General features: G+C 38.8%; 2 protein-coding genes and 1 long non-coding RNA gene across 5 annotated transcripts in view; 2 read left to right on the top strand and 1 right to left on the bottom strand.

The window, feature by feature from the left end:
• The window catches only part of LOC108996330 (twinkle homolog protein, chloroplastic/mitochondrial), a 34,151-nt gene extending 14,301 nt beyond the window's left edge, over positions 1–19,850 (top strand). For 2 of the 3 annotated variants that reach the window (XM_018972170.2, XM_018972168.2), the window contains 7 exons: positions 13,991–14,052; positions 14,769–14,852; positions 15,493–15,624; positions 17,905–18,001; positions 18,113–18,247; positions 18,344–18,411; positions 19,435–19,850. In XM_018972170.2, coding sequence (XP_018827715.1) covers positions 13,991–14,052; positions 14,769–14,852; positions 15,493–15,624; positions 17,905–18,001; positions 18,113–18,247; positions 18,344–18,411; positions 19,435–19,483 — 627 coding nt within the window. In that variant the 3' untranslated portion in view covers positions 19,484–19,850. The remainder of the gene's footprint in view (positions 1–13,990; positions 14,053–14,768; positions 14,853–15,492; positions 15,625–17,904; positions 18,002–18,112; positions 18,248–18,343; positions 18,412–19,434) is intronic. The other variant, XM_018972169.2, reaches the window with a different exon arrangement.
• Positions 19,851–20,417: 567 nt separating this feature from the next.
• LOC118343981 lies at positions 20,418–21,853 on the top strand. The gene is made up of 3 exons (XR_004797800.1): positions 20,418–20,656; positions 21,251–21,389; positions 21,520–21,853. It is a non-coding gene; the product is annotated as an uncharacterized LOC118343981 (long non-coding RNA).
• Positions 21,854–25,299: 3,446 nt separating this feature from the next.
• On the bottom strand, positions 25,300–25,869 carry LOC118348295. The gene has a single exon (XM_035689696.1). The coding sequence runs from the start codon at positions 25,867–25,869 to the stop codon at positions 25,300–25,302; it is 570 nt and encodes a 189-aa protein (XP_035545589.1).
• Between the last annotated feature and the right edge of the window lie 934 nt (positions 25,870–26,803).

Raw genomic sequence — 26,803 nt, 5'->3', positions numbered from 1 at the left:
GTTGATGAAGTTTCTTTACCTTAGTAGAGGGATGGTGAGTTGGATGGCTCAGGTGGTGGAGTGTTTGAGGTGTACTGGCAATGTGGGATTTTATCAGGAAAAAAGGGAGGGTGAACGAGTTTTTTAGGTTTAGCATTGCTCCAACTCATATGGTAGATATCTGAAATTGGTTGAGTATGGGACTGGGGCCGGGAAGGGCATCATCATTATTCTAGAAGGTTGGAAAGGGAGTGGATAGACTAGTTTTGTGGATAAAATGCGATAAATGGTTAGCATTCAATCCTTTGTTTTTGGTTGTGATAATAGAGTAGTGGTAAATAGTGATCATGCTATCTTGGGTCGAAAAGGGGAACATGTTCATGGAGACTCTTTATGTAGAGGGGTCCTCTTCTCGTGAAGGTTCATACATGTCGGTGTTGCTAAAGTCGGCGAAAAGTTCGTCTGGTTTGAAATAGAATGGAGGAGATGCTATCATTCGGAAGAATGGCCCACGATGGAAGGAAATAAGGGCGAAGTAAGAAGGCTAGGTGAATTTTGGCATATTCGTACCGCTAGTGGAGATGATAGTTGGTCTTCTGAGGTGTTGCAGATAGTGGGAGAAGTCGAGGGGTCACGGGTGTTGCACGGGCTGAAGTTCTTGGGTGGAAATAGAGGTTCGAGATTTTGCTGAAGAAGGTGGACACGGGTATGAGACTTTTAATGGGCTTGGGTTAGATTTTAATGATAAGAGGGGTAAGAGTAGGGCTAGTGGGCTCTTTCCTCTGGGCTGGATGACATAAAAAAAATGTGGGGTTGGGTGAGATAATGGTAATAAGATTAGGCCTGATGTGTGGCGGGTTAAAAAACAAGCCGGGCCTTTGCAACCCACTAGCCCAAAACGGTGAAACATGTCGTGGCTTAGCCCAAGACGATGGGTGCTCTGGTGTCCTTGCTGTCGACACAGAAAGAGTTGATAGACTCCGGCAACTCCTCTGAGGGTACTTCAATGTTGGAGTTTTCTCAGGTGAATGGGTTTTCGTCAGAAGAGGTGAGGAATCCTATTTTTTTTTTGGCTTGAAATGATGATTCTCGTAGTATGGAACATATGGAGGGGTCGGTTCCTGCCTCATCTTCGTATCAACAACTTCTCTGTGATAGAGGGAAGCTTGTTGTGGTGGAGGTTGCTGATAAAGGTGAACGCAATGAGGGGCTGAGGGAGTTTATTCCTGGTTTTGTCAAGAAGAATGATTCAAGGGTATTGTGCAATTAGTTTAGTGATATTGATTTGCAGTTAGTTATTGATGATGGGAAGGGATCTGTTTTCTCTTTCCGAGAGGTAGTTGAGTTGGTAGCGTCGGATGAAGATCCTGATCCTTTTTGTTCTATTCCTTCTAGTTTAGAATGGGCTAATATTTCTTCTAATTGGGTGATGAGAAAGGTTGATGAAATTAAGGATTGTGGGGGGATCTCTTGGGATGGATTTTTTTTTTGATAAGTAAAAATATTATATATATAAATCAATAGGAGTAACAAGTACACTGGACGTATACAAGAAAACACCTAGCCCTACAAGAGAGCCCCTAATGATCCAAAAATCCCATGAAACCTACCCAAAATACACCAAGCCCGAATTGGATACACCTCCCCAACCCCAACTCATTGTTTCCATAAAACTAATCCTCTGCCTGAACGTCCCACAACGAGATCGTCTTCACAATGCCCTCCCTTTATTCTTCCCTCGACTTGAGCTACCTCCCTTAGCATCGTAGTTGATTGAACATAGAAGATGCTTTAACTCCATGCTTTTCTTAAAATGTGATTTGGTTTCAAGCGCATGACTCACCTCAATTGCAGTGAGTAGAGCTTTAAATTGATCTTTATATTCTCCCTGTTCTCCATATGAAAGCCCTAGGATTTGCTGAAGTCTGTTAACTTTATTCAGAACCCAATCTGATGGTGAACCCGCTATATCGTTTAACAGAGGAATAGAAACCAAGGGAACGACATTATCTCCAGCCACCGTACCCAATTGCACTCCCGATTCCAAACCTTCCCCCACATGAGGCACCAACGACAAACCGCTAGTGTCCATTGTTTCTCCAATACCATTGCAGGTTCCTCCCCTCCACCAACTTTGCTTGACTTTGCACCACCCCCCAACGATCTTTGTTGTGTCGCTTTGTTTGGTCCTACTGTTCCCTCCGTAACACAGGAAGGGTAAGCACTACATTTTGTAACCCCGTTTGCATCTTCCAAAAGAGGTTTGATTGTTTCTTCCAAAATATTCGAGACCCTGGAGGGTCCCCCGTCTTCAACTAAGGATGAACCCTGGGCAAAAGTACCAACCCCATTTGCATATGGTAATTGAGGTCGTACAACTCTCTCAGGAGGCATAGTGACACTGGCATGGACAAAGATGCCAGCGTCCAACGACCCTATCTGTGACGGCGTTGAAACACCCTTTGCCGGCACACTTGTGGCCTTCAAACCCGAAGGATCTACCCCCCGCCCTCCCTCATCCATGCTCGGCCCACCGCCAAAACCCATGACTAAGTTCAGCGCCTTATCCACTTTAATCATCAGATTTCTCACATACTCCATAACTCCCTTCAATTGAGCTTTGACATCCCACAAGACCCCCTCCACCTCTCCCAATGTCACCTGACGGCCTTTGTCTCCTACAAGTGCCTTACTCTTTCCTTTTGCCGCGGAGCTGTTCTCAACCGGACTACTCGCCAATGACCTCAACACCGTAGCGTACGAAACACCTTTGACTGAGGACGCCCTTCCCACTGTTTTTCCAAACTCCCTATTAGCACTTCGAATGGACTGCAGAAAGCCTTTCCATCCAATGCCATTAGCGCCCTCTGGAATCACCAACAATCCTTTCCTCCTTCCATTCCAGAATTCTGAGAGTTGCAGAAAGTTCCCCTTGCGTTAGCATGATGTTGAATGATAAAAGCTCCATTACCCATCCTTAACTCTCTGAAGAAACCTTCATGACAGATAAGTTCTAAACAATCCTCAATCCCCTTTGCCACCCACGAAGCTGTCATCCCCCCTAGACACATGAACTTAGCTATCCTTTTGCTACGTTCATAAATACGAAAATTATTTCTTCCCTCTTTCGTAAAAACAAAAGTTTTGATTCCACTTTCAACCACCTCTCACCTTCCAACTGAGATGAGTCCACATTGCGCGTCATCATCGTCAAATCCCTCTGTGTCCACTTCTCCCTACTGCTCCAACTTCATCTTCTTAAAGTAAAAGAATAGAGCTTCATCTAGGTCGCGGCGTTTATGTAGGGTGACAAAGACAAATCTAGTTTCGGCGACAGAGGTAGACGACGGAGAGACGGACGCCGGAGACAAAGGCAGAGACAGGGATAGACGACGGCAACCGACGGCATAGAAGGACTACACAGACGACGGAAACTGAGACAGAAGCTGTGAAATCCGGTCGTCGGAGAGAGGACCGACACTGGCCGGCCCTCAGTGGCAGCATCGGGGACCCGTCGACCAAGTTTGTTGCGGTGGTGAGATGCCACACGCCGGCTAGGGTGGGGGAGGGGTGGCGGCAGGTCTGGTTGTTTAGGGTTCTCTCTCTTGCTTTTATTGTTGCGGGTCCCGGTCCTCTTGTGATGGATTTGAAGAACAATTTAGAGCTCTCCTCATTGCTATTGAGGTGGGTCAGCCATCCTTGTCTAGATTTGCCTCTAAAAATGAGAGGGAATTGAAGAGATTATAATGCTCATCAATTACAATGTAAGGGAAAGGAGTGTACAGAGGTAAAGACAAGGAGAGGGTTGCCAATAGTCATTTATGAAATCAAAAATTATTTTGTGGAATGTTTGGGGGCTGAATGATTTTCAAAAACTTCTCCGGGTGAAGAACTTAATTAGTAAATGGAAGGCCAATGTTCTTTGTTTTCAGGAAACCAAATTGAAGTTCATCGATAAAACAATCATTAATAGTTTGTGAGAGTTGTCACTATGTGGGATGGGCTGCGGTAGTTTCTAATGGGGTGTCGGGTGGAATCATTGTTATATGGGATAGGAGGGTTATGGAATTGGTAGAAGAATGTGTGGCAGAATTTTTGGTGGCATGTCATTCCAAGAATGTGGATGATGGGTTCGAGTGGGCTTTTCTGAGTGTATATGGTCCCAATTTGGATAGTAGCAGGAGTTTATTGTGGGATGAAATGGCGGGTCTTTGTTGCTGGTGGGATCTTTCTTGGTGCTTTGGTGGAGATTTCAACATTACTCGGTGCCCAAGTGATTGAGTGGGGGAATCTCATTTCTTTATTGTGATGGCTGACTTTTCAGACCTTATCTTTGACTTGGACCTTATTGATTTACCTTGGTCGGTAGTATTTTACGTGGTCTAATGGGAGGGCATGGTCTACATTTTTGGTTTCTTCCACTTGGGAGGTTCATTTTTCTGATTTATGTCAGAAAAGGCTTCCAAGATTATGCTCAGATCATTTTCCCATTGTTTTGGACTACGGGGGCATTAATGGAAGGCATAGGTACTTCAAATTTTGAGAATATGTGGCTGGAGAATGAGGGTTTTGTGGATAGAATGAGGGCTTGGTGGTCTTTGTATCAATTTTCAGGTCCATCGAGTTTCATTCTGGCTGGAAAACTTAAAGCCTTAAAAAATAATTTGAAGAAATGGAATGTGGAGGTATGTGGGAACGTGGAAATCAGAGGAAGCTTCTCACAGAACAACTGCAATTTATGGAGGAAATGGAGGTGTTGGGAAACTTTTGAAGGAGGATAGGGAGAGAAAAAGTGGGGTGGTTGCTGAATTAGAAAAGATCACTCTTTTGGAGGAAATTTCTTGGGAGGCAAAATCTTGGGCCTTTTGGTTGAAGGAAGGTGACAAGTATACAAAGGTTTTCCATCGAATGGCTAACTCTCATCGAAGAAACAATGTTATTGAGGTTATACATACTATTGATAATATTATTTTAGATCATTCAGCTAAGGAATATATTGTGAATTTTTTATGAAGAGCTTTTTCAGGAGGAATACTCATGGAGACCTAAATTGGATGGGTTGGTTTCTGAGTCTATTGATCAGCCTAGTGTGGAGTGGTTGGAGAGAGTTTTTGAAGAAGAGGAAGTTCTTGATGTGGTTAGAGGAATGACGAGAGATAAGGATCTTGGTTCGGATGGTTTTTCCATGGCATTCTTCCAAGATTGTTGGGATGTTGTGCGTGAGGATGTAATAAAGGTTTTCCTTGAATTTCATTCATTTATGAAATTTGAGAAAAGTCTTAATACTACATTTATTGCTCTTATCCCTTAAAAGGGTGGGGGCTGTGGAGATGAAGAATTTTCGCCCAATCGGTTTGGTTAATGGGGTTTACAAGGTTATCTCGAAGGTTCTTGCTAACCGTATAAGTGTAGTGATGGTGAAGATTATTTTGAAATCTCAGAATGCATTTGTTAAGGCGAGACAAATTTTTGGTTTGGTTTTAATTGCTAATGAATGTTTGGAAAGTCGAATCAGAGCGGGTGACACTGGTATTCTTGTCAAATGGACATGAAAAAGGTATATGACCATGTAAATTTAGAGTTTCTCTTGTATTTACTTGGGAGATTTGGCTTTGGAGAGAAGTGGTGTCTCCAAATTAGGCATTGCATTTTGACGGTCATATTTTCTATTCCGGTTGGTTTTTTCTGTAGTTCTTGTGGTTTGAGACGAGGGGATCCTTTGTCTCCTTTTCTTTTTGTCCTTGTCATGGATGCATTGAGTAGAATGATTGAAGCTACGGTGGAAGGGAGTTTCATGTCGGGTTTCTTGGTTGGAGGTGATTCTTGGAGTGAATAATGCTACTATGCTGCCTCATTTTGTCCCCCTAATTTTGACTGCTCATGCATTTAATTTTTTTTTATTAAAATTTTTTCTTTTACTTACTGATTAAGGAAACTATTAGTGTATTGGTGTATTTTTTTTAAATATTTAAATATGTTAAAAAATTGTAAGAAAAAAAGAATTAAAAAAGAAGAAGTGATATTTGTACTAGTGGGCATAAAGGTCTCATAAAGGTCTCGCATCTTCTCTTTGTTGATGATACATTAATTTTTACTGAGACTAATCGGGATCATCTTCGCTCTTTGAGAGCGCTTTTGTTATGCTTTGAAGCTGTTTTTAGTCCTAGAGTTAACTTCTCTTAGACAATATTGGTTCCTGTGGGTTCTGTTTTGGATATTTTGGATTTGGCCAATATCTTGATTTGCAAGGTCTCATCTTTGCCTACGAGATATCTTGGTCTTCCCTTGGGAGCTCCTCATAAAACTTTGATGATTTGGGATGGTGTGATTGAGAAGATTGAGAGGAGATTGGCTGGTTGGAAAATGATTTATTCATCTAAAAGGAAAAGAAGATTGAGGGAGTGTTGCTTCCTACTTCTTTTTCTATATTTCTTTCTCTAGTCTCTTTTATTTTTCGGTGTCTTGAGCTGTTTTGGGTCTGGTTTTACAATGGGATCGTGTCGGAAGTTTCTTATCGACCAAAAGCTCCTTGAGTTTAAATGCGAAAAAATGACCAGTGGTGAAGTATTACTTAGAGCAGTTGCAGGGTCACAAAGTTTATTTTCATTCATGTCTTTGCTATGGACTGGTTGTTATTTGCGGTGGGAGCTTGTAGAGCGTCTGTTGGTTCCTCTGAGTTTTATAAAACTCGTAGAAAGGGGAATCAAGTGCTGGTGGTCCAAAGATGTCATAACAGACACGGTCGGTTCTTGACGTAAATATGGGCAAGAAATGAGGTGAGGTTTCATCGTTGTTCTAGAAGGGTCGAAGGGCGAGGGGTGGAGGAGGCTTGCAGAATCGTTGAGAAAGGCTGTTTCTTTTTCCTTTGTTTCGGGCATGAATAATAGAGTTCCTGTGGAGTTAGCTTCTTTTTTCTCACGTTGTTGCGGGACGGAAGGGGTCTTTTGCGGAGGTTTTGAAGAAGCCTCCACCGCCGAATATGGAGGGTAGAAGAGAGGCTCTTGGGGAGGTCTTGCAGCCGGGATTGCAGTCGTTTCTTGTTCTCAAGGGTGATGGTGTGTCTTCCAAGGGTGGCTTGTCAGTGGTTAGAGAGGAGCTTTTGCAGAAAGCATTATTGGACATGAAGGAAAAGGTGTATTTCATGTTGAATTGGGTAGCATTGGGTCTGGGCTTTGAGGGTTTAAAGAAGGGCCTTGTGGGTAAGCAGAAGTCTATTATTGTTAGTGGGCTGGACTCCTGTGTGGGTTGTAAGAAGGCTAAGGATTTGAACGGTAAAAATAAAGTGGATGGGCTGGGCTTGGTTAAAAGCCTGAAACGGTTGTGGAGGGTGAAAAGTGGTGCGGGGTCTCAAGAATATTGGTTTCGACTTCCTCTACAAGCACATTGGTGTCGAAACTTGCTTCGACGTTGTTGGAACTGGCACAGACTACTTTGCCAGTCACCGGTGACTCTCCAGGTGGTTTGTTGGAAACGAAAATGTTGTCGGAAGTGGAAGAGGGTGAAATTGTGAAAGGGAGATGACGAATGAAGGGGAGTTTAACACGCTTGTCTCTGGAGACTGGCTCCATTGGCTAGAGGTTTGCATCTTCTGGAATTGGTACCTTTGTTGCTTATGCCTGTTTTTCGAGTGGATGTTTTTTAGCAACTTGAGCTGGATAATAATTTAGTTTTGTCAATTTCTGGAGATCTGCAAAAGGATGTATCACCTTGAGGGGATTTGGATGAGTACAATGTACAGTTGGTTTTATGTGAGGGGGAATGCTTTGATGAGAATATGGTTGGCCCGACCCCTTTACGCACTCTCCCGCCTCAATCTCCAACCAAAATTGCCTTGGATTGGGTACTAAAAAAGGTAGAGGAATTACAAGCTTGTGTATGGATATCTTGTGACGGTTTTGAAGCACAATTTAAGGCTCTTCTTGTTGTAGTCAAAGCTGGTCGTTCCTCGGCTTTGAAGTTAGCCTCTAAGAAGGGAATTAAGAAGATTAAAATGCTCCATTAATTATGATACTAAGGAGGGAAGTGTTGGGAGGGATAGGTTGAAAGGAGGGCGTCTCATTTTTTGCATGAAGCCGAAAATTCTCTCTTGAAATGTTAGGGGGATCAATGACTCCAACAAGCGTCTTCATATTAGGTCTCTTCTTCATAGTTGGAAGGTTGATATCGTTTGTCTACAAAAAATTAACCTATGTTTTATTGATAGAAGTATAATTTGTAGTTTGTGAGGGTGTTCTTTCATGGGTTGGGCTTATTTGGCATCTTTTGCAGCTTTAGGTGGTGTTCTATTGATGTGGGACAATAGGGTGGTGGAGTTAGTGGAGGAGTGTATTGAGAATTTTTCTGTGGCGTGTTCTTTTAAAAATGTTGAGGATGAGTGGATGTGAGCTTTTGCGGGAGTTTATGGGCCAAATTTGGATAGGAAAAGGTGTCTCTTGTGGGAGGAATTGGCAGGTTTGTATTATCTGTGTGATATACCATGGTGTATGTGTGGGGACTTTGACATTATTCGGTTCTCTAGTGAGCGTTCGGGAGAACCTAGTATGTCTTCGGCAATGTAGGACTTTTTGGAGTTTATTTTTTATTTGGATCTTCCCCTTGTAGGGGTTGCATTCACTTGATCCAACAGTAGGGATTGGTCAAGACTGGATAGATTTCTTGTATCTCCATCTTGGGAGGTTCATTACTTAGAGTTATGCCATAAGAGACTGTCTTGTGTTTGTTCAGGTAATTTCCCCATTTTGCTTAATTGTGGTGGTATACATGGGGGTCAACAATATTTTAGATTTGAAAACATGTGGTCAGGAGCTGATGGGTTTGTTGATAGGGTTAGGTGTTGGTGGTCTTCTTATCAATTCTCGAGAACAACCGGTTTTATTCTTGCAAGTAAATTTAAATTCTTGAAGCTTGACTTAAAGAAGTGGAACACTAAGGTTTTTGGGAATATTGACAGCTAGAAAAATTCCCTTTTGGAGGAACTGCATGTTTTGGAGGTTGGAGAGGAGAATAAGGTTATGTCTGAGGAGGCATTGTTGAGGAAAAAAGAAGTGGTGACCGAGCTCAAGAGGGTTTTGTTGACGGAAGAGATATCTTGGAGGCAAAAGTCAAGAGCTCTTTAGTTGAAAGATGGAGATAATGTACTAAATGTTTTCACAGAATGGCCATAGGCGTAGTAATGCCATTGAGTTGCACTTTGATAACAATGTGTTTTCATCCTCCCCAAAGATTTAGGATCATAATGTGCAGTTTTGTGAAGCTCTTTTAACTGAACCAGATGCTTGGAGACCTAATCTTGACTTGGAGACCTAATCTTGATGGTTTGGTCTTTGATTCTCTACATCCTATTGCTGCGAGCTGGTTTGAGAGACCGTTTGATGGAAATGAGGTTTATTAGGTTGTTAGTGGGATGGTGAAAGATAAAGCCCCTGGCCTAGATGGCTTTTCTATGGCCCTTTTTCAAGTTTGTTGTGATGTTGTGAAAGAAGATGTGATGCGGGTTTTTCAGGAATCCTTTTCCTTTCATAAGTTTGAAAAATCTCTTAATGCCACCTTCCTTGCTCTCATTCCTAAGAAATTTGGGCTTCTGAGTTGAAGGATTTTTGTCCTATTAGCCTTGTAAGTGAGGTTTATAAGATAATTTCGAAGGTGCTTGCTAATCGTATCAGTACGGTAATGGAGCAAATTATCTTTAGACTCCAAAATGTTTTTGTACAGGGTAGGCAAATACTTGATGATTCTGTTCTGGTTGCCAATGAATGCTTAGACAATTGATTGAGGAAGGGTTTTCCTGGTGTTCTTTGTAAGCTTGATACGGAAAAGGCATATGATAATGTGAATTGGGATTTCATTTTCTATATACTTGGGATATGTGGTTTTGGGGAGAGGGTGTGCGTGGATTACACATTGCGTCTCTACTGCTTGGTTTTTCAGTGTTAGTTAGTGGAAATCCATGTGGATTTTTCCATAGTTCTTGTGGTCTGAAATAGGGGGGCCCATCATCCCCTTTTCTCTTTGTTATTATCATGGAGCCGTTGGGTGGTATGGTGGAGGTTATTGTGGGGGGTTTTCTTTCCCTTTTTTGGTGGGAAATGCTAATAATGGATCTATCACACTTTCTCACCTCCTTTTTGTAGATGGTACTCTTATTTTTTGTGATGTGGATTGTGGGTAGATTCAAGCCTTTAAGGGCCGTGTTGTTATGCTTTGAAGCTGTCTCGGGCCTTAAGGTGAATTTTGGTAAGTCGGAGATGGTTTCGCTGGGGGAGTTGCAGAATAGAAATTTTTGGCCGACTTTTTGGGCTGTAAAGTTACTTCTTTATCAATGAAATATCTAGGCCTTTTGTTGGGGGCGTCTTTCAAGGCTAAGGCTATTTGGGATGGGGTGGTTACAAAGATTGAGAAAAGGTTGGCAGGTTTGAAGCGGCTGTACTTATCAAAAGGGGGCAGAATTACCTTAATTAAAACTACACTTTCCAATATCCCAACTTATTTTCTATATTTATTTCCATTCCCTGTAGGGGTGGAAAACTGGATTGAGAAGTTCTTTCATGCATTTCTGTGGGGGTGGAATTGGAGAGGAGACTAAATTTCATCTTGTTAGTTGAAATAAAGTTTGTACTCTTATTTCAAATAGAGGTTTGGGGGTTCGCAATTTGATTTTTTTTTTTGGAGAAGTAAAAAGTTTTCGAAAAGCATAATTTTGAACTTCGTTCGGTTCTGATTGGAGTAGTTGGAGTTCAATTTGAAAATTTTCAATAAGGTATTGGGAAAATGGTTATGGAGATATCAATTGGAAGGGGAGTCGTTGTGGAGAGGAGGTTATTGATCGGAAATATGGGAGTATTTTTTTTTGGGGGGGGGGGGGGGTGTTCTAAGGAGGCTAGTTGGGCTTATGGTGTGAGTCTTTGGAAATTTATTAGGAAGGGGTGCGAGAGCTTTGTTAAACATGTTAACTATGTTGTTGGAGAGGGTTCTAGGTTCTGTTTTTGGTTTGATGATTGGTGTGGTGATCAGGCCCTTGTTCCCGGCTATTTTCCATATAGTTTCTGATTGGCATGCATCTGTTTCTGATTTGTTAGTCCGTTCTAATATATCCTTGCAGTGGGATGTTTGTTTTAATAGAGCTGTACATGATTGGGAACGTGATAATGTTTCAGACCTTTTCAGCCTCTTATATCCCCTGGGTATTGGGGGTAATGAGAGGGATAGAATGTTGTGGAAGCCTATAGGAAGTAAAAAGTTTTCGGTTCGGTTGTATTATAAGGTGTTGACTGTTCAGCATAGTCCTCATTTTCCTTAGAAGTGTATTTGGAGGTCTCATGTCCCTTCCAAAGTCTTTTTTTTTTTTTATATATGGACAGTATCGCTTGGGAATATTTTGATGATGGATAATTTGAGGAAGTGTGGCCTTATTGTTATGGAGTGGTGTTTCATGTGAAAGAAGCATGGAGAATCTGTGGATCATTTACTTTTGCATTGTGAGGTGGCAAAGGCTTTCTGGGATGGAGTTTTTAGTAGAGTTGAGTTGGCTTGGGTGATGCCTTTGAGAGTAGTGGATCTTTTTTCGTGTTGGAACAGGCTATATAGTTGCTCTCAAGTGGCTGTTGTGTGGAAGATGGCCCTTTGTGTGTTATGTGGTGCATTTGGTGGGAAAGGAACAAGCAGTGTTTTAATGATAAGGAGCGCACCTTGGAGGAAATTCGGGATTTTTTTGTGTACTCTTTATTGCAATGTTTTTCTGCTCTAGTGATTAATGGAGCTTCAATTTATGATTTTTTGTTGTCGCTTCCTACTTCATGGAATGTGCTTAGGTGTTTTCGTTTGTATACGTTCTGTGTACATGGGTTTCGCCTATTTCATTCGATGAATAAAATTGTCTTTCTTACTTAAAAAAAAAAAAAAAAAGATTGAGGGAGTGGCATAAGAATATGCTTCCTAGAAAGAAATGCATTGTACTTTACCTTTTTGTTTTGGGGATTATGGTCATACTCTGTACTTTTCCCTCCTCAAGTGGTCAGATTCTGTACTTAAGTTGCTAAATGTGACCTTGTATTTTGTACAAGGGTTCTCCACTTGGGTAAACAATTGTGAAGCATTGATTAAAGATCCTTGGGTTCTCCCACTGATTTCTGTGGGAGGTTTGGGTATCTGAAATTTGCTTTTGTTCAATCAGGTTCTACTTGGGAAATGCTTGTGGTGATAATAATTGTAGAGGGATATATGGAAAGCTGTAGAAAAGTATTGGAAAAGGGTGGGTGGTCTTCATTAGATACATAAGATTTAACGTTGGCAATGGCACTATGATCAAATTTTGGCATGACCTATGATATGGTGAAACTTGACTTGAGAGAGCTCTCTAGGAAGCTTTTCCAGAAGTATATAGGATTGTGAGGATACAGGAGGCTTTGGTGGCTGATTTAATTTTACTCTCCAATGGCTATTCTCAATGGAATATCCATGTTTCAGAGTGGCCCAAGATTGGGAAGTTGATGCCTTCACATGTTTTTTCAATCTATTTTACTCTGAAAATTAGGGTTGAAGGTGTAGACAAGCTTCTTTGGAGTCCATTTGAGAAAGGGAGGTTCGCTATTTGTTCTTTCTACCAAGCTCTAACTATTCAGGACGCTAATTTCTTTCCTTGGAAGAATATATGGAAGAGTAAGGCACCACTAAAAGTAGGGGTGACAATATATGACAATATTCGTGAACCTTACACAATCACAACACGAAATTAGCGGGTTTAGATTTATGTTAACGGGTTCATGTCAAAACGGGTTGACCCGTTAAGACACGATTTATAAACGGGTCAACCCGCTTAACCCAAAATCAACCCGTTTTGACTTGTTTATATTTTATTTCAAAATTACAATTTTAATATTATTGGATTGTAATATTGGTCCTTTTCAATATGCTTATGTTTTTATTGTTGAGTTGTAATTCTGGACCTAAGTCATATTTGTTGCTGTATTTTTTGTAATATTTGTTTTATTATGTGTTAAAATTTGAAAAATATTGATATTTTTTGTTAGTAAGTATTCTTATTTTTTTTAAAGATATTGTGCCTAATAATAAATACAGATTCTAATTTTTATATGAAATTATGTTAATCAAGTCAAATGGGTAATTATGTATTTTAGTTCAACCCATTTATATGAAACGAGTTTAAATGAGTCGTGTCGTATTGAACTATTTCTAATTAATTATTAAACGGGTCAGAACGGGTGACACGACACAACTCGTTATCTAAATGGGTCGGGTTAGAGTTTGAAAGTTTGATACGTTTAGCTTAACGGGTTAGGTTCGGGTTGACCTATATAGTTGAATGTTCATGACTTGACACGACACGAACATGATCTGAAAACACGAATTGCCAACCCTAACTAAAAGCAGCTTTATTTGTTTGGACAGCTTCTTTAGGGAGAATTCTCACCATGGATAATTTGAGGAAACACGTTATTGTTATGGGTTGGTTTTGTATGTGCCAAAAGGGAGGGAAAACGGTACACCATGTCTTACTCCATTGTGAGATTGCTAGTGCTCTGTGTTATGATTTCTGTAGGGATAGCATGGGCTACGCCTAGAAAGGTAGTAGATCTCCTTGCTATTTGAAGAGGTTTAAAAGCCAATAGACAAATTAGCAAGTATAGAAGGTGGCTTCTATTTACCTACCGTGGTGTATCTAGAAGGAAAAAAACAATATACATTTCAAAGATTGTGAATGCAAATTGGATGAACTCAAAACATTCTTCTACAGAACTTTGTTACTTTCATTGATCACAATAGATTTTAGTGGACTGAGCTTCTGTAATTTCCTTATAGTTACAGCTAGGTGTTTCTCTTTGTTATGACCTGTGTACTTGGGTTATGCCTATTGTCGTCAATAATATTTATATTTACCCGTTAAAAAAGTTTACATTTGCTTATAAAAAAACTACTAATAGTTGTCCCATCATTGCACTTTGGTCCTCTTTATATTCTTTTTCATCTCAATCCCTCACCATTTATTGGTTTATAGGTTCGGGAACATGCAAGGAAACTTTTGGAGAAACACATAAAGAAGCCCTTCTTTAATGCAAGGTGAGTCGGTTAATATCATTTTTTATTGCTTGCAAAGATGAGGCCTATAGACCAATTGCTGTATTGGTACTAGTAAGATTCCCCTTGAAATTCATATGCTTCCCAGTGAACCTGTAACCTTCTCAGACCAGAGGAAATTTTTTTTTTCTTTTTCTGTGCACATCTTGCAATCTGTCAACTCAGGATGCACAGGAATTAAATGGGAGTTTTATCCCCCCCCTTTTTTTTTCGTTTCATACATTTTTGTTACTTTGGGGTGGTCTTAGTTGAGCAGTAGATTCTGGTTGATTAGTTCTTTGTTTTCATTGCTTTCATTGAAGTCAACCTACGTTTTTATTTTTTCCTTTCGGACTTTTAAGTTACTTTGGGGTAATACCAGTTGAGCAGGTGGTCCTGGTCGATTAGTTATTTGTTTTTCTGTCTTTCCCTGATTATAGGGAAGGCACAGTGATATGTGATGGTCCGTGTTTGTAAGTTTGTTTGGTCTTTAGACTTGGGTAACTCTGTTAATATTTAACTAACTGGCTTGTATTCTGCCTATCAAAAAAAGAAAGTAACTGGCTTCTACTTTACATCTAATTGTGACGGTAGATTTTACTGAAAATGATATATCTATTGTCAGAAAGACTTGATTTGTCTAAATGTGACTTTTTTAGTTAAATATATTGCATACCTCATTCATTGACTTTGTATTTTCTTTTCTTGGCTAACTGAAGTTATGGTGGATCTGTTGAACGTATGACTGTTGAAGAGTTAGAGCAAGGGAAGCAATGGTTGAGCAACACATTTTATCTCATAAGGTAACTGGAAATTCCATAACAATGTTCCGGCAGTAGGGGGAACGAAAAAATACAAAGCTTGTCTCTCCCAGGAGTCATTATCAGTTTGCCATTGTGGTATTGATATCAAGATGTTCAGTCGACTTGAAAGCTGCTTTGCATGGGGCAGTTATGGTAAAAACTGTTGTATATAGGGTCTAAAAATTAATAGTTTCTTAGGGGGCATCGGCTGTCAACATAATTTTGAACAGGAGAAACAACACATAAAGAAACATGACCTGCTAGGTTTGGGTGGGCTAGTCTTTCGAGATTTCTCTCCGTGACTATCCTGATGCTACCAAGCTTAAATCCTCCTTAATCACTCTTTGATTCATGCAGAATATGTTTCACATTTTCACTTGCATTCTGATCCTCTAGAAAGCCTGTTATAAGACATGCATGATTGAATGGCTTACTATCTTTCAAAAAATACAAACTTTTTACCTAACAAAGTCCCCCTTGAGCATACAAAAGCAGTCATAAAAAAGGTCCCCCTTGAGCAAAACCTTTGATGCTTTTGTATGCTGAGGTCTGTAACTGTATTGCCTATGAGGTTATGACTATGATTATACTTTATTACCTACGATAATTTGTGCTGGCTGTTTTATGGGCTGTGCTACAGGTGTGAGAATGATTCCCTTCCAAGTATTACCTGGGTTCTTGATCTTGCAAAAGCAGCAGTTTTGAGACATGGAGTGCGTGGCCTTGTAATTGATCCCTACAACGAGCTTGATCACCAGCGTCCTACAAGCCAGTGAGTCTTTTCACTCTTTTTATTTTTTATTTTAATTTAGGGCTTTCTGTGGTCTTGTTTATGTTGAATCTGTTGATGTCTCCAGTTAGTAAATGTGAACCATGCAAAATCCTAGTCGAAAATGTGTGGATACATGTGAATTTGTTGTCCATTATTTCAGGAAATCATTGCCAGTTTAAACGTGTGATCATTAATTGAATCAATCTGTTGAATGATACACATTGTGGTTGCCTAATATTTAATTATGCAGCGACTCAAAGAAAGTCATAGTCATATATGTGCATATAGTATAAAAGACTAGTCAATATTACAATTGGAGCCCCTGGAATCATTGTAAAGAGCAACAACTTCTCCCTACATGGGATCCCATTCACCATTCTCCTACATACTCAATTCGGGGGTATTACAATATCCTCCCATTAAACCCTAACGTTCTCGCTAGACCATTCCATTATATGTGGCACAACTCAAGTCTCACACTTATGGTTAGGGGTTGTCTTTGATACCATTTGTATTGACCCAAGGAAAGCTCAAGCCACATATAGGGTAATACAAAGCACTAGTCAATGCTACAATTGGAGTTATTGGAATATCATAAAAGCCCATCGAAAGCTGACACATGGCATAGAGATGTCACGTGGCAATTCTCCCATTCATTTACTAGCACGAGAGGGACTAAAATGTAAGTTTCTTAAAATCGAGGGATGCAATGTGTGAAAGTCGAAAACTGGAGTAGCTTTTTGCTAGTAAGTGAAAACTCGGATTGATTTTGCCTTTAATCCTATTGTTTTTGTGAAAGATCATGAGGTTTAAACTATTAAACTATGGGCCCGAAACCCTTATGTAGATATGGAAAAGGAGAATAATATCAGGAAAACTCAGCCCATTCTATAGAAGCTGCTAAAGGAACAAAGCATTGAAAAACAAAAGTTTCAAGTTTCTTCATAATTCGCTCACGATTCTAAAAATTTCTATCATTCTTTTCCTTCTAAATACTCCACACCAGACAGATAGGGACCATTTTCCATGTTAAAATTTATGGACTGCCATATAACCTTTCCAATTGGCCAAGAGGTCTATTATCGTCCTGGGTATCATGGACCTGAATGTAGGTGTCAGTAATTAATAATGATTTTCTCCAGGTCAACCCCTACGAGTTGGCTCAAGTGGTAAAGGTCTTGGTTTTGAGGGTATGCTCCCCCTAGTTTTAAGATTCTAACCCTTAGGTGCAAACAATTTTTACGGCTCACATGCCCTTGGAAAAAAGCTGATGATTTACTTGACCCATGTGATGTGGGTGCATTACACTGGTTTGGGGTTTAATCAGGTAAAAGACATGTTGCGTTTAACAGTCCCCAGAATTCTTTATCTTTTACGTATAAAAAAAAAAAAAAAAAGTCCCCAGAATTCTTCTTCATTCTGTTATCAAGCAGAGGTTAAACAGTTCATGAGCCATCCATGTAGCAATCAAACCAAGCTTGAAGAAAGGCAGTTTTGTTTTACTAAAGTTCCAAGTCTAAATGGTCACTGAGCTGAGCTTAACAGCTCCAAACATTGCATCTGCAGAGATGAAGGGAAACCCTTTGTTTCATTGGCTTTGGTGTAATTATAAATGACTTAAATTTTTGGCTTGACAGGGGAAGAAACTTAGGGTCCTGAAGAAGTAACTTGGAGATCATACTTCTTTAGAAGATACCTCGAATTGTTTATGGGTCTCACTCTTCCCAGTTTACAGGATGAAATCTTTATCTCCTATGATACTTTCTCCCATATACCTATGCCCAAAGGAAAATGCTATACTACACTCATATCCTATTTATATCCTATTGTGCTGATGTGACACTATCCATAACCCTTGGATCAACTCTTTTAAGAAAAAAAATTCAATGTTTAATGGGCAATGCCACTTCAGCACAATAGGATAAGACTGAGAAGACAGTAGTGTATAGCATATCTCATACCCAAAAGTATGATGCTTTGACTCCAACGTTTTGGCCAAGTTCTCATCTGCCATATTTGCATGGGCAACCAATGTGGTAACAAGTGAAATGGTTCTTTAGCATCTTCAGAATGGTGGTTGTTTTCTCTCGGCTGGTGTTGCTGTTCTTTGTAGCTAGTGTGTTGTTTAGGAGAAGAAACAGGAGTGGTCCCCTTTAAAAGTATCAAGTGAACATAAAATCTGTAATGATATTTCTCCTCACACTTGCTATTCTGCCTGAACATTCATGTGTTGGATGCCTGTATTTAAAGTTTATTACCATTACAAAATCTTTATTATAGGACTGAGACTGAGTATGTCAGTCAGATGCTTACCAAAGTCAAACGTTTTGCTCAACACCATGCCTGTCATGTTTGGTTCGTGGCACATCCTAGACAGGTTGGTCACGATGACCTTTGGTTTGCTCCAGAGTATCTTCTTTTTTTTTGTAAGTAAGTTTGCTCCAGAGTATCTATCTCTTTTGTTCTAATTTCTCCCCTTGGTTCACAGTTGCACCATTGGGTTGGGGGTCCGCCTAATATGTATGATATAAGTGGAAGTGCACACTTCATAAACAAATGTGACAATGGGATCGTAGTTCATCGTAATCGAGATCCTGAGGCTGGACCTATTGATCAAGTACAAGTGAGTGATACTTTTGTGGTCATTGTGATTGTTGTTGTTATTTTTGTTGTTATAGATGGAAATACGTATGTTAACTTTTTTGAGCTGTATTTACAGATTTGTGTTCGGAAGGTTCGGAATAAGGTTGCTGGAACGATAGGTGATGCCTTCTTGTGTTATAATAGGTATGCTTTTAAAATCTACTCTTTAGTCTCATGGATGGAGTTGCCAATGAACCAAGCTGTTTGATAAACAGTTTGAACTCGATTCTTGTAACTCAATTAAAGTTATGATTGTTTATTAAATGCAAAGCTGGTTTTTTTTATTATTATTTATTTATTTATTTATTTATTTATCAACTAGCTTGGTTTGGCATAGATAATTTTATATGAGGTTAATTTCATTTTTAAACTACCACCATTTTTTTCAAATTATACCACAAATTACCAAAGCCAACAATTTTGTATCTCAAGCTACCAATTTTGTATCTCAAGCTACAAATTTAGTGAGGGCATTTAAAACAATTCATTTGAAAAGTAGTTTCGGGTCCTATAATATCTAATGGTTTAGAGTGTAATTTTAAATCGGGTGGTAGTTTTGGGGTGAAAAATGAAATTTCCGAATTTCATTTCTAAGTAGGCTCGTTCTTCCATAAAATATTCTGCTTTTTCCCGTTCTTATTGATAATCCATGATCAACTTGACAACTTCCTTTCCCCCAGGGAAATTTGAATCCCCACTGCCTCCCTTGAAATAGAGTTTTTTTCAAATGAATGATTTGAAGACCTAGCTCGAGTACGCACAATCATTAATATTTAAAAGGATGATTGTGGATATGGTTTTAATTTGAGAAAAGGATAGTTGCTTTTTAAGTGTCTTCAATTGTAGAATTGTCGAACTTGTTCTTTTGAGATGGTCAATCCTTTTTGTGGGGAAAAACTTGGATATGTAGCTTCTGAAACGTGTGCATCAATCTTGTTTACAAAATCATGTAGTCAATGATCCTTTTTTTTATGTACTCAATGATCTTGAATAACAAAGAGAACAATCTGTCTGCAAGTTCTCGTGCATAATCCTTATTGACTCTTGGGGACAATCACACATTTATATTTCCTGTAATATCGTGCCCTCAATTCTATATGCTCTCCTAGTATTTATGTTATATGATGATTTAGTGTTAATGGTGGCAACATTCATGTGCTTGTTTAGGGTAACTGGTGAATTCATGGATATCGATGAACCATCTGGCAAGAGATAGACAATGCTATGATTGATAAGAAAATGGATGTACAGCAGTATCTACCCAGGTAGTGGCCTTCAAAACAGGAGGTGGTTTTCTAATGCCATTTTCCCACTGCATCAGGCTGTGGGTGCTTCCCCGCCGTGCACAACTATGGATGGTGGTATGAGGGACCAAAGTATTTTAGCTTTGGCAGTTGATCGGACCTTGATGACTTGGTGTAACCTTACACTTGAGGGCAGTTGCAATTTCTGTCAATAGAGGCTTCCTTTTTTCGGAGATGTATGGACTTAAATGGTCTATTTTGCCATGTGATTTATTAAACTTTTATATATTATCTGGTTATATTCAAGATTTGGGAATGAAATTCTCTCTTTTTTTCTCATGAATCAGTCATATTGTACCCTGTCTCTGTTATAGTGTGTAAGAACAGTAGCATGCTTTTAGTTTTAACCCCCAAAAGCTTTTTGGACAAGGCCTTCTACTTTACATATTATCAAAGATTGTTCGGAAAATGGTTTTTTTTTTATATTCAATCAATGAAGTATTAGTTAAACAAATCTCTTTGAGAATATTGACAGCTTGCGTCAAAGATACAGATACCATATGTTACTATGAACACCCCCCCATCTTCTTGGCCCCAAAAACCGGAAAGAAGCTGAGGAAGTATCTTTCTTCTTCGTTAATTAATGTTGCAATTCGAACGCGCTTGCGTAAGAAATACGTATCGAAAAGAAAAGTTCAAATCCAAAAGTTATTCTTTTCTTTCTATTTTTAAGTTTCGTGACTCGTTAACAAAGGAAAACGTAACCGAAAAATAAAGATAAAATGGAGGGGGCGGGGCAGGTGTTGATACCGGGCAGGTTACCGACAAGGACCGGTCACTGACCACACGTAAGCAAGACAAATGAATACATACAAATAAGCATCTGTTTGCTTCGTTGTCATTTTTCTTGAGTCTTCGCCACTGTCACGGCGGTCATTTGTATTCATACCCACGCGGTGTCGCCGTCTTCCCAGAAGCAACCACTCCATCCTATCCCTTTCTAGTTTCTATATAAACCCTTTCATTCCCTCCAAACTACTCCATCTATCCCTTCCCATCTCTTTCTTACGCATACACACATCTTTCGTTTGTTTTTACGATCATAACCTTTTGCTCAAAGATGAATACTACAAGTGAGCCTGCAGGTAATTAGTGAATACCATGTTTTAAGTTCTTCTTGTTTGTGTTGATGTTGGATGTCATGTCATGTGTGTGTGTGTGCGCATGTCTTAGATCGATCTCCTGGGATTTTCTAGCACCGTTTAGTCATATGTTATAATATAGGTCTACACCTCTAAATAAGTGCATGGAGTTTTAGACTTGATTTCTATAATCTGCATCCACCGAAAGCAAGTAGGTTTGATTTTGTTAGAAGATAAACGTATATATGGTTACTGTTTAGATGAGATCATATGATCAACTACTAATTCAAACACGTGAATTAATTTCCACATGAAACTTAAATAATTAACTAACTCCCTATGTAATTTCAATATATGTTTGTATACATTTAATTCAATAAGACTATAATTTCCTCCTTGGTCATGAGTCTAATACCATATATTGACATCAAATATATAATATACTTATATATACAATTATGATCTTGTTATGGGTCTCCTTGCAGTAGTACCCAATATGATCACTTGCTTAATTCGTTTTTTCCATTAATATAAATTAATTTGCCTATTAATTAATTGGCCAATCTTCTGTTCCATATCCTCCACCTCCATCTACAGCTGCACAAGGTCCTTATGCTGCACAAGGTCCTTATGTGGTACCACCACCGGCTGGTTATCCTACAAAAGATGACTCTCAGAATCCTCCTCACGGCCCAGTGGAAACCAAGTCAAGGGGTGAAGGGTTCTGGAAGGGATGGTAAGCAGTTCTTTATATCTCTCTGATTTATTTCTAATTTATTTGTTCATCGTTTTGTTATTATTAATATTGAGTTATATTTTTGGATAAATGAGTGACATTACGATTTGTCCATCTGTTTACTGCGCAGTTGTGCTGCCTTGTGTTGCTGTTGTGTACTTGATGCATGCTTCTGATCATCAGAATCGAGAGCTAGCAATATTAAAAATTCTAGAAACCATTGTTGTTTTATTTGTTTTTTTTTTTTTTTTAATCAATACGGAACTTGGATCATTCTTGTGTGAAGAATGGACCATGCGATTGGATAATTGTCATGTTCTTGCCTTGACAGAGTTATCCTTGCACTGTAATTATCACGAGTGATGATTTCCTTTTAGTGTTGTATTCTTTTCGATATATTGGTGATACTGTTATTGTTATTTTGATAATAATGCAATAGATATATTGCAAAATGATTCCATTTTTGCTCTCTCTCTCTCTTCTGGTGAAGTTAAACGTACAGCGTGCACATGATCATATCATGATGAGTTTTTTTTTTTTGATGAAGAGCCGAGAATCACCTGTCCACGAGTGATCCCGTGCCGATTATATTAATAAACCCTCACTTATGGCGGAGGAAAATCGTGGTTACATACCAATACCTGGCGTTACAATATAAAAATCCGAAACCAGATATTAAAAAAAACCTAGAATATCTAGAGAAAATTATAAAAACAACCTCCTCACCTGCAAAAAAACCATTAGCACAACAAACATATACAATAAAATCTAACCAAACCAACACAACAACCAAATAGAACCAGATTCTTAATTCTGACAGCACCTTAAAGAAGGTAACCCAAGTTTATCCAACTGAAGTAAACCTCGAGGGACCCTAGGCAATTCTCCAGCTATATTCCAATCCATATTAAGACCAGCTGCCCCACTCCGAGCCAACCAGTTAGCAACTTTATTACCTTCCCTATAAACATGCCTAACTGTGCAAACCATCGAATCCATAAGAGCAAGAGTATCCTCCCAGAAATCTTCCAAATACCATATGCCACATCTTCGCCTATTCCACCAAGAGATTACCACTTGAGAGTCTAATTCTATTTCCACAAAAATAATCCCTAGATTTTTACAAGCTTTAAGACCCCGCAGCAATGCTAACAATTCAACTCTATTATTGGAACCAAAACCAATATAAGAATTAAAAGCATGAACCAAGTGACCCTGATTATTTCTAATAATACCACCCACCCCCGAAGGTCTTGGATTTCCTAAACTACTACCATCTGTATTCAATTTAAACCACCCTGGAGCAGGTTTTTGCCAAGTCACAATTTTAATAAATTGCCTCACGGGGGCTTTAGAAGGAATATGCAAAGCATGTAAAATCTGAAGATCATACATAGAACATTTTTTTACCTTTTTCATATCATGGCTACAAGAGCTCATCCAATTTTTGTTCATTTGCCAAACCGCACTAACAGATTGAATCCGCCCCTCCATGCGGGTAGTGCATCTTCTACGCCAAAGATGCCAACTAATAATCGATGGAAGTAACCCCACAAGAATCCCCACTTGAGAATCAGTTGACGCACGTCTTAACCAAGCCGTCACTGTCTCCATCCAAGTATGACCAAGAGATAAACCAAAAATATTAGCACAATAACACCATATATTAAATGCAAACTCTCCTCCAAACAAAACATGGTTTTGGTCCTCATACTTACCTTCTTCACAGCAATCACAACGAGAGACAATCGGGACCCCAATCCTTCTAAGACTATCATTAACACTCAAAACTATGTTCCATGCCCTCCACATAAAAACCGAAATTTTAAGAGGCAACAACCTATGCCATATCCATGGATGCCAATCCAAAGTAGAACCTCTAATTCTAATACAATCCCATGCTGATTTAGTAGAAAAATTTCCACTCATGTTTAGTCCAGATTAACACGTCCGAACCCTTCTTACAACCGGCCAAAGCTTCAACAATATCGTCAACATTCTCTTGACCAACTAAAGAAATCAAAAGGTCCATATCCCAACTATTATTCAGCATACACTCCTTTACTGTAATCCGTGGATTCCCCACCATCTGGACCTCCTCCAATAAAGGACCCCTATCTTTCCATTTATCATACCAGAAAAAAATATTCCCCTCCCTCACTTTCCATCTTGAATTATTAAGCACATCGGGAATACTCTTCATAATCATTTTCCAAAATCTAGAACCTTTTTTAGTATCAATGAGAGACCAAGGAGAAGATCCCACATATTTTCCTTTAAAAAAATTTGCCCATAAGGATTTACCCTGAATTAAATTCCATGCAAGCCGCATATGCAATGCTTTTTGCATGTCCTCTAATTTACGCAATCCTAGGCCCCCTTCCTTTTCTGGCTTACAAATATTTTCCTACGACACCCACTTTTTTTTACTTTTACCATTAACCTCCCCCCAAAAAAATGTACTCATCATACGATTTAGAGCTTTAATAATTGATTGAGGAACTTGCAAAACATCAAATAAATGTAAAGCCATACTAGAAAGCACGTGTCGAAGAAGTATTAGACGGCCACCTGATGAAAGTATCTTCATTTTCCAACCACTAATTTTTTTCCAAACTTTGTTAACCATTTCCTCCAAATGCACATGCTTTAGACGCCCCAATATAATCGGAACCCCTAGATATTTAAAGGGAAAGGAACCTTCTGAGAACCCTGTCAGTCTTTTTAGGGCTCTCTTACGAGCAATAGAAATTTTTGAAGAAAAATATATGGCTGTTTTCTCTTTATTAATCATCTGACCCGACCATGCTTCATACTTTTCAAAAACCAACAAAAGTTCCTTAACAGATTTTTTTCCCCCATTCAAAAAAATCACAATATCATCTGCGTACATAAGGTGTGAGATCTGAGGAGTACCTCTAGGTTGGGAGAAATTACCAATCTTATGTGATGACACACTCTGCTTCAAAAGACGAGAAAAGACTTCCTGAATAATAATAAAAAGATAAGGCGATAATGGGTCCCCCTGATGTAATCCACGACCACCTTGGAAGAAACCTCTCATCGTTCCATTAAGCAAAACAGAATACCAAATATTCGAAATGCAAGCACGGATTAAATCACAAAAAGAAAGGGAGAATCCAAAACAACGAAAAACCTCCAACAAAAAATTCCAATCTACTCGATCGTATGCTTTAGCCATATCAACTTTAATCATAATATTTCCTCCATGAGTGTCCTTATTCAAGGAATGAACCATTTCCTGAGTAATACTAATATTCTCAAAAATATTCCTCCCAGGTATAAAGGCTCATTGTTCAAGAGATATTAATTTGGGAAGATAATTTGCCAGACGATTTACTATAATTTTTGAACAAATTTTATAAAAAACCGAACACAGACTTATAGGCCTAAATTTGTCAAAACAAGTAGGCACATCTGTCTTCGGAATTAGCACAATAAAAGAAGCCAAAAAGAACCTCGGAACCTTTTTGAAAATAAAAAATTCAGAAACGGCTGCGAAGACATCCGTCTTAATCACCTCCCAACAAGTTTTAAAAAAACCTGCTCCAAAACCATCTGACCCAGGAGAACTGTTTATAGGAATCGAAGAAAGAGCCTCCTTTACTTCATCCAATGAAGGGGTACGACAAAGACATGTACAATCCTCAACATTAATAACTGGTGAAATCAAATCTGATAAATCCGGAAGTACTCGTGACTGGTTAGTATTTTTAAGAAAATCCGCAAAATACTCAATAGCTCCATTATGAATTTCTTCTGGCGAGTTAAGCTCTACCCCATCCTGAGTTCTCATCCCTTTGATTCTTTTACGTCGTTTATTAGCTAACCATACATGAAAAAATTTTGAATTACGATCACCTTCCATATTCCATTTTATTTTAGCCATTTAAGCTAATATGATATCTTCCCTATGTCTCCAAAAATTTAATTCATCCGAAGCCAGCACAAGCTCCCTCTCGGCATCAATATCCCACTTTCTTTGTAGACAACCTTCCAGACTCTCAACCTTCACTTCCAAAGATTCAATATGGGTATTAGTCCTACCAAACACTCGCTTATTCCATTCATGAAGAGCTACTTTCACCTTTTTAATCTTACAAGCAAGAATGACAAGCCCCGTCCCAATCACCGGCACATCCCACACCTGCTTTATAAAACCAATAAATTCTGGATGCTCAACCCACATTTGCTGAAATCTAAATGGAGGATGACCATAGGAATAAGTATCCTTAAAAAATTCAACCAACATAGGGCAATGGTCCGAAGTCGTCCTTGATAAGTACGAACAAGACACCGTAGGGAACAAAGACAATAAATTTGCATCCAATAAAACACGATCCAGCTTCGCCCAAGCTCTAGCTAAACCACTCTGGCCATTACACCAAGAAAAATTACTACCTTGTGCACTTAAATCAATTAAACCACTCTCATGGATCCATTGGTTAAAATCATCCATCGCCGCTATTGGCCTAGGACGACCACCCTATCTTTCCAAATTTGTACGAATAATATTAAAATCGCCAGCAAACAAATAAGGATCATTATTTATACTATGCCACCTCAAATCCTCCCATAGAACCCGCCTATCCATCATATTACACTTTGCATAAATAAAATTACCCAAAAATTGAAATTGACCCTCAACTATCCTTAGAGACAAAAACTGTGAGGTCATCCGCATAATCTGTACATTTAAATCATTCATCCACAAGACCCATATTTTCCCACCAACTTCTTCATTAGAAATTACATTATCAAAATGAAGAGTCCGCATGTATGATTGAGCTTTAACAAAATTCTGGAAAGGCTCCATTAAAACAATCATCTTGCAATTCAACTTTCTTTGCAGTATTTTTAAACGACCTATAGAGGAATGGTAATTATCTTGATACATAAAGGGGCGCCTCATCTATATATATATATATATATATATATATATATATGAAAACATCCGACCTAACAGTCTACAAAACAAACTGATTGCATTGGGTTAGAACTTGGGTGCTTGAATGAAAAGGAAAAGGAGCACGTTTTATTCAGTACTCTGCAGATAAAATAATTTTGTACATGGTAGTAATGCCTCTTTTTCTCCTGAAGTTGTCGGAATTATTCGTAATAAGATATTGGCTACAATTGGAAAGGTCTTATCAATAAAATTTCCATTTATCCGAGATCTGGGCATAGGTAGCAATCCATTCTATAATTTCTTTTACTTACCTCTTGTGAGAAAATGATCCCACAAGCAAAGGAATTATACAGTACGAAATAACATAAAAAAAAAGAATCAAAAAGAATCATTAAAAAAAAGGATATGACCTTCTATTCAAATTATTATTATTATTTTTGAAAGGAATCAATAAAAAAAATTAGATTTAATTTAATCCAAATGT

This window comes from Juglans regia, chromosome 1, assembly GCF_001411555.2.
Source record: "Juglans regia cultivar Chandler chromosome 1, Walnut 2.0, whole genome shotgun sequence".
NCBI lineage: Eukaryota > Viridiplantae > Streptophyta > Magnoliopsida > Fagales > Juglandaceae > Juglans > Juglans regia.
This window is presented reverse-complemented; position numbering and strand designations above follow the sequence as displayed.

Excerpts from the sequence above, each read along its gene's own strand:
- LOC118348295 (XM_035689696.1), bottom strand. The coding sequence starts at position 25,869 with ATGGATGATTTTAACCAATGGATCCATGAGAGTGGTTTAATTGATTTA.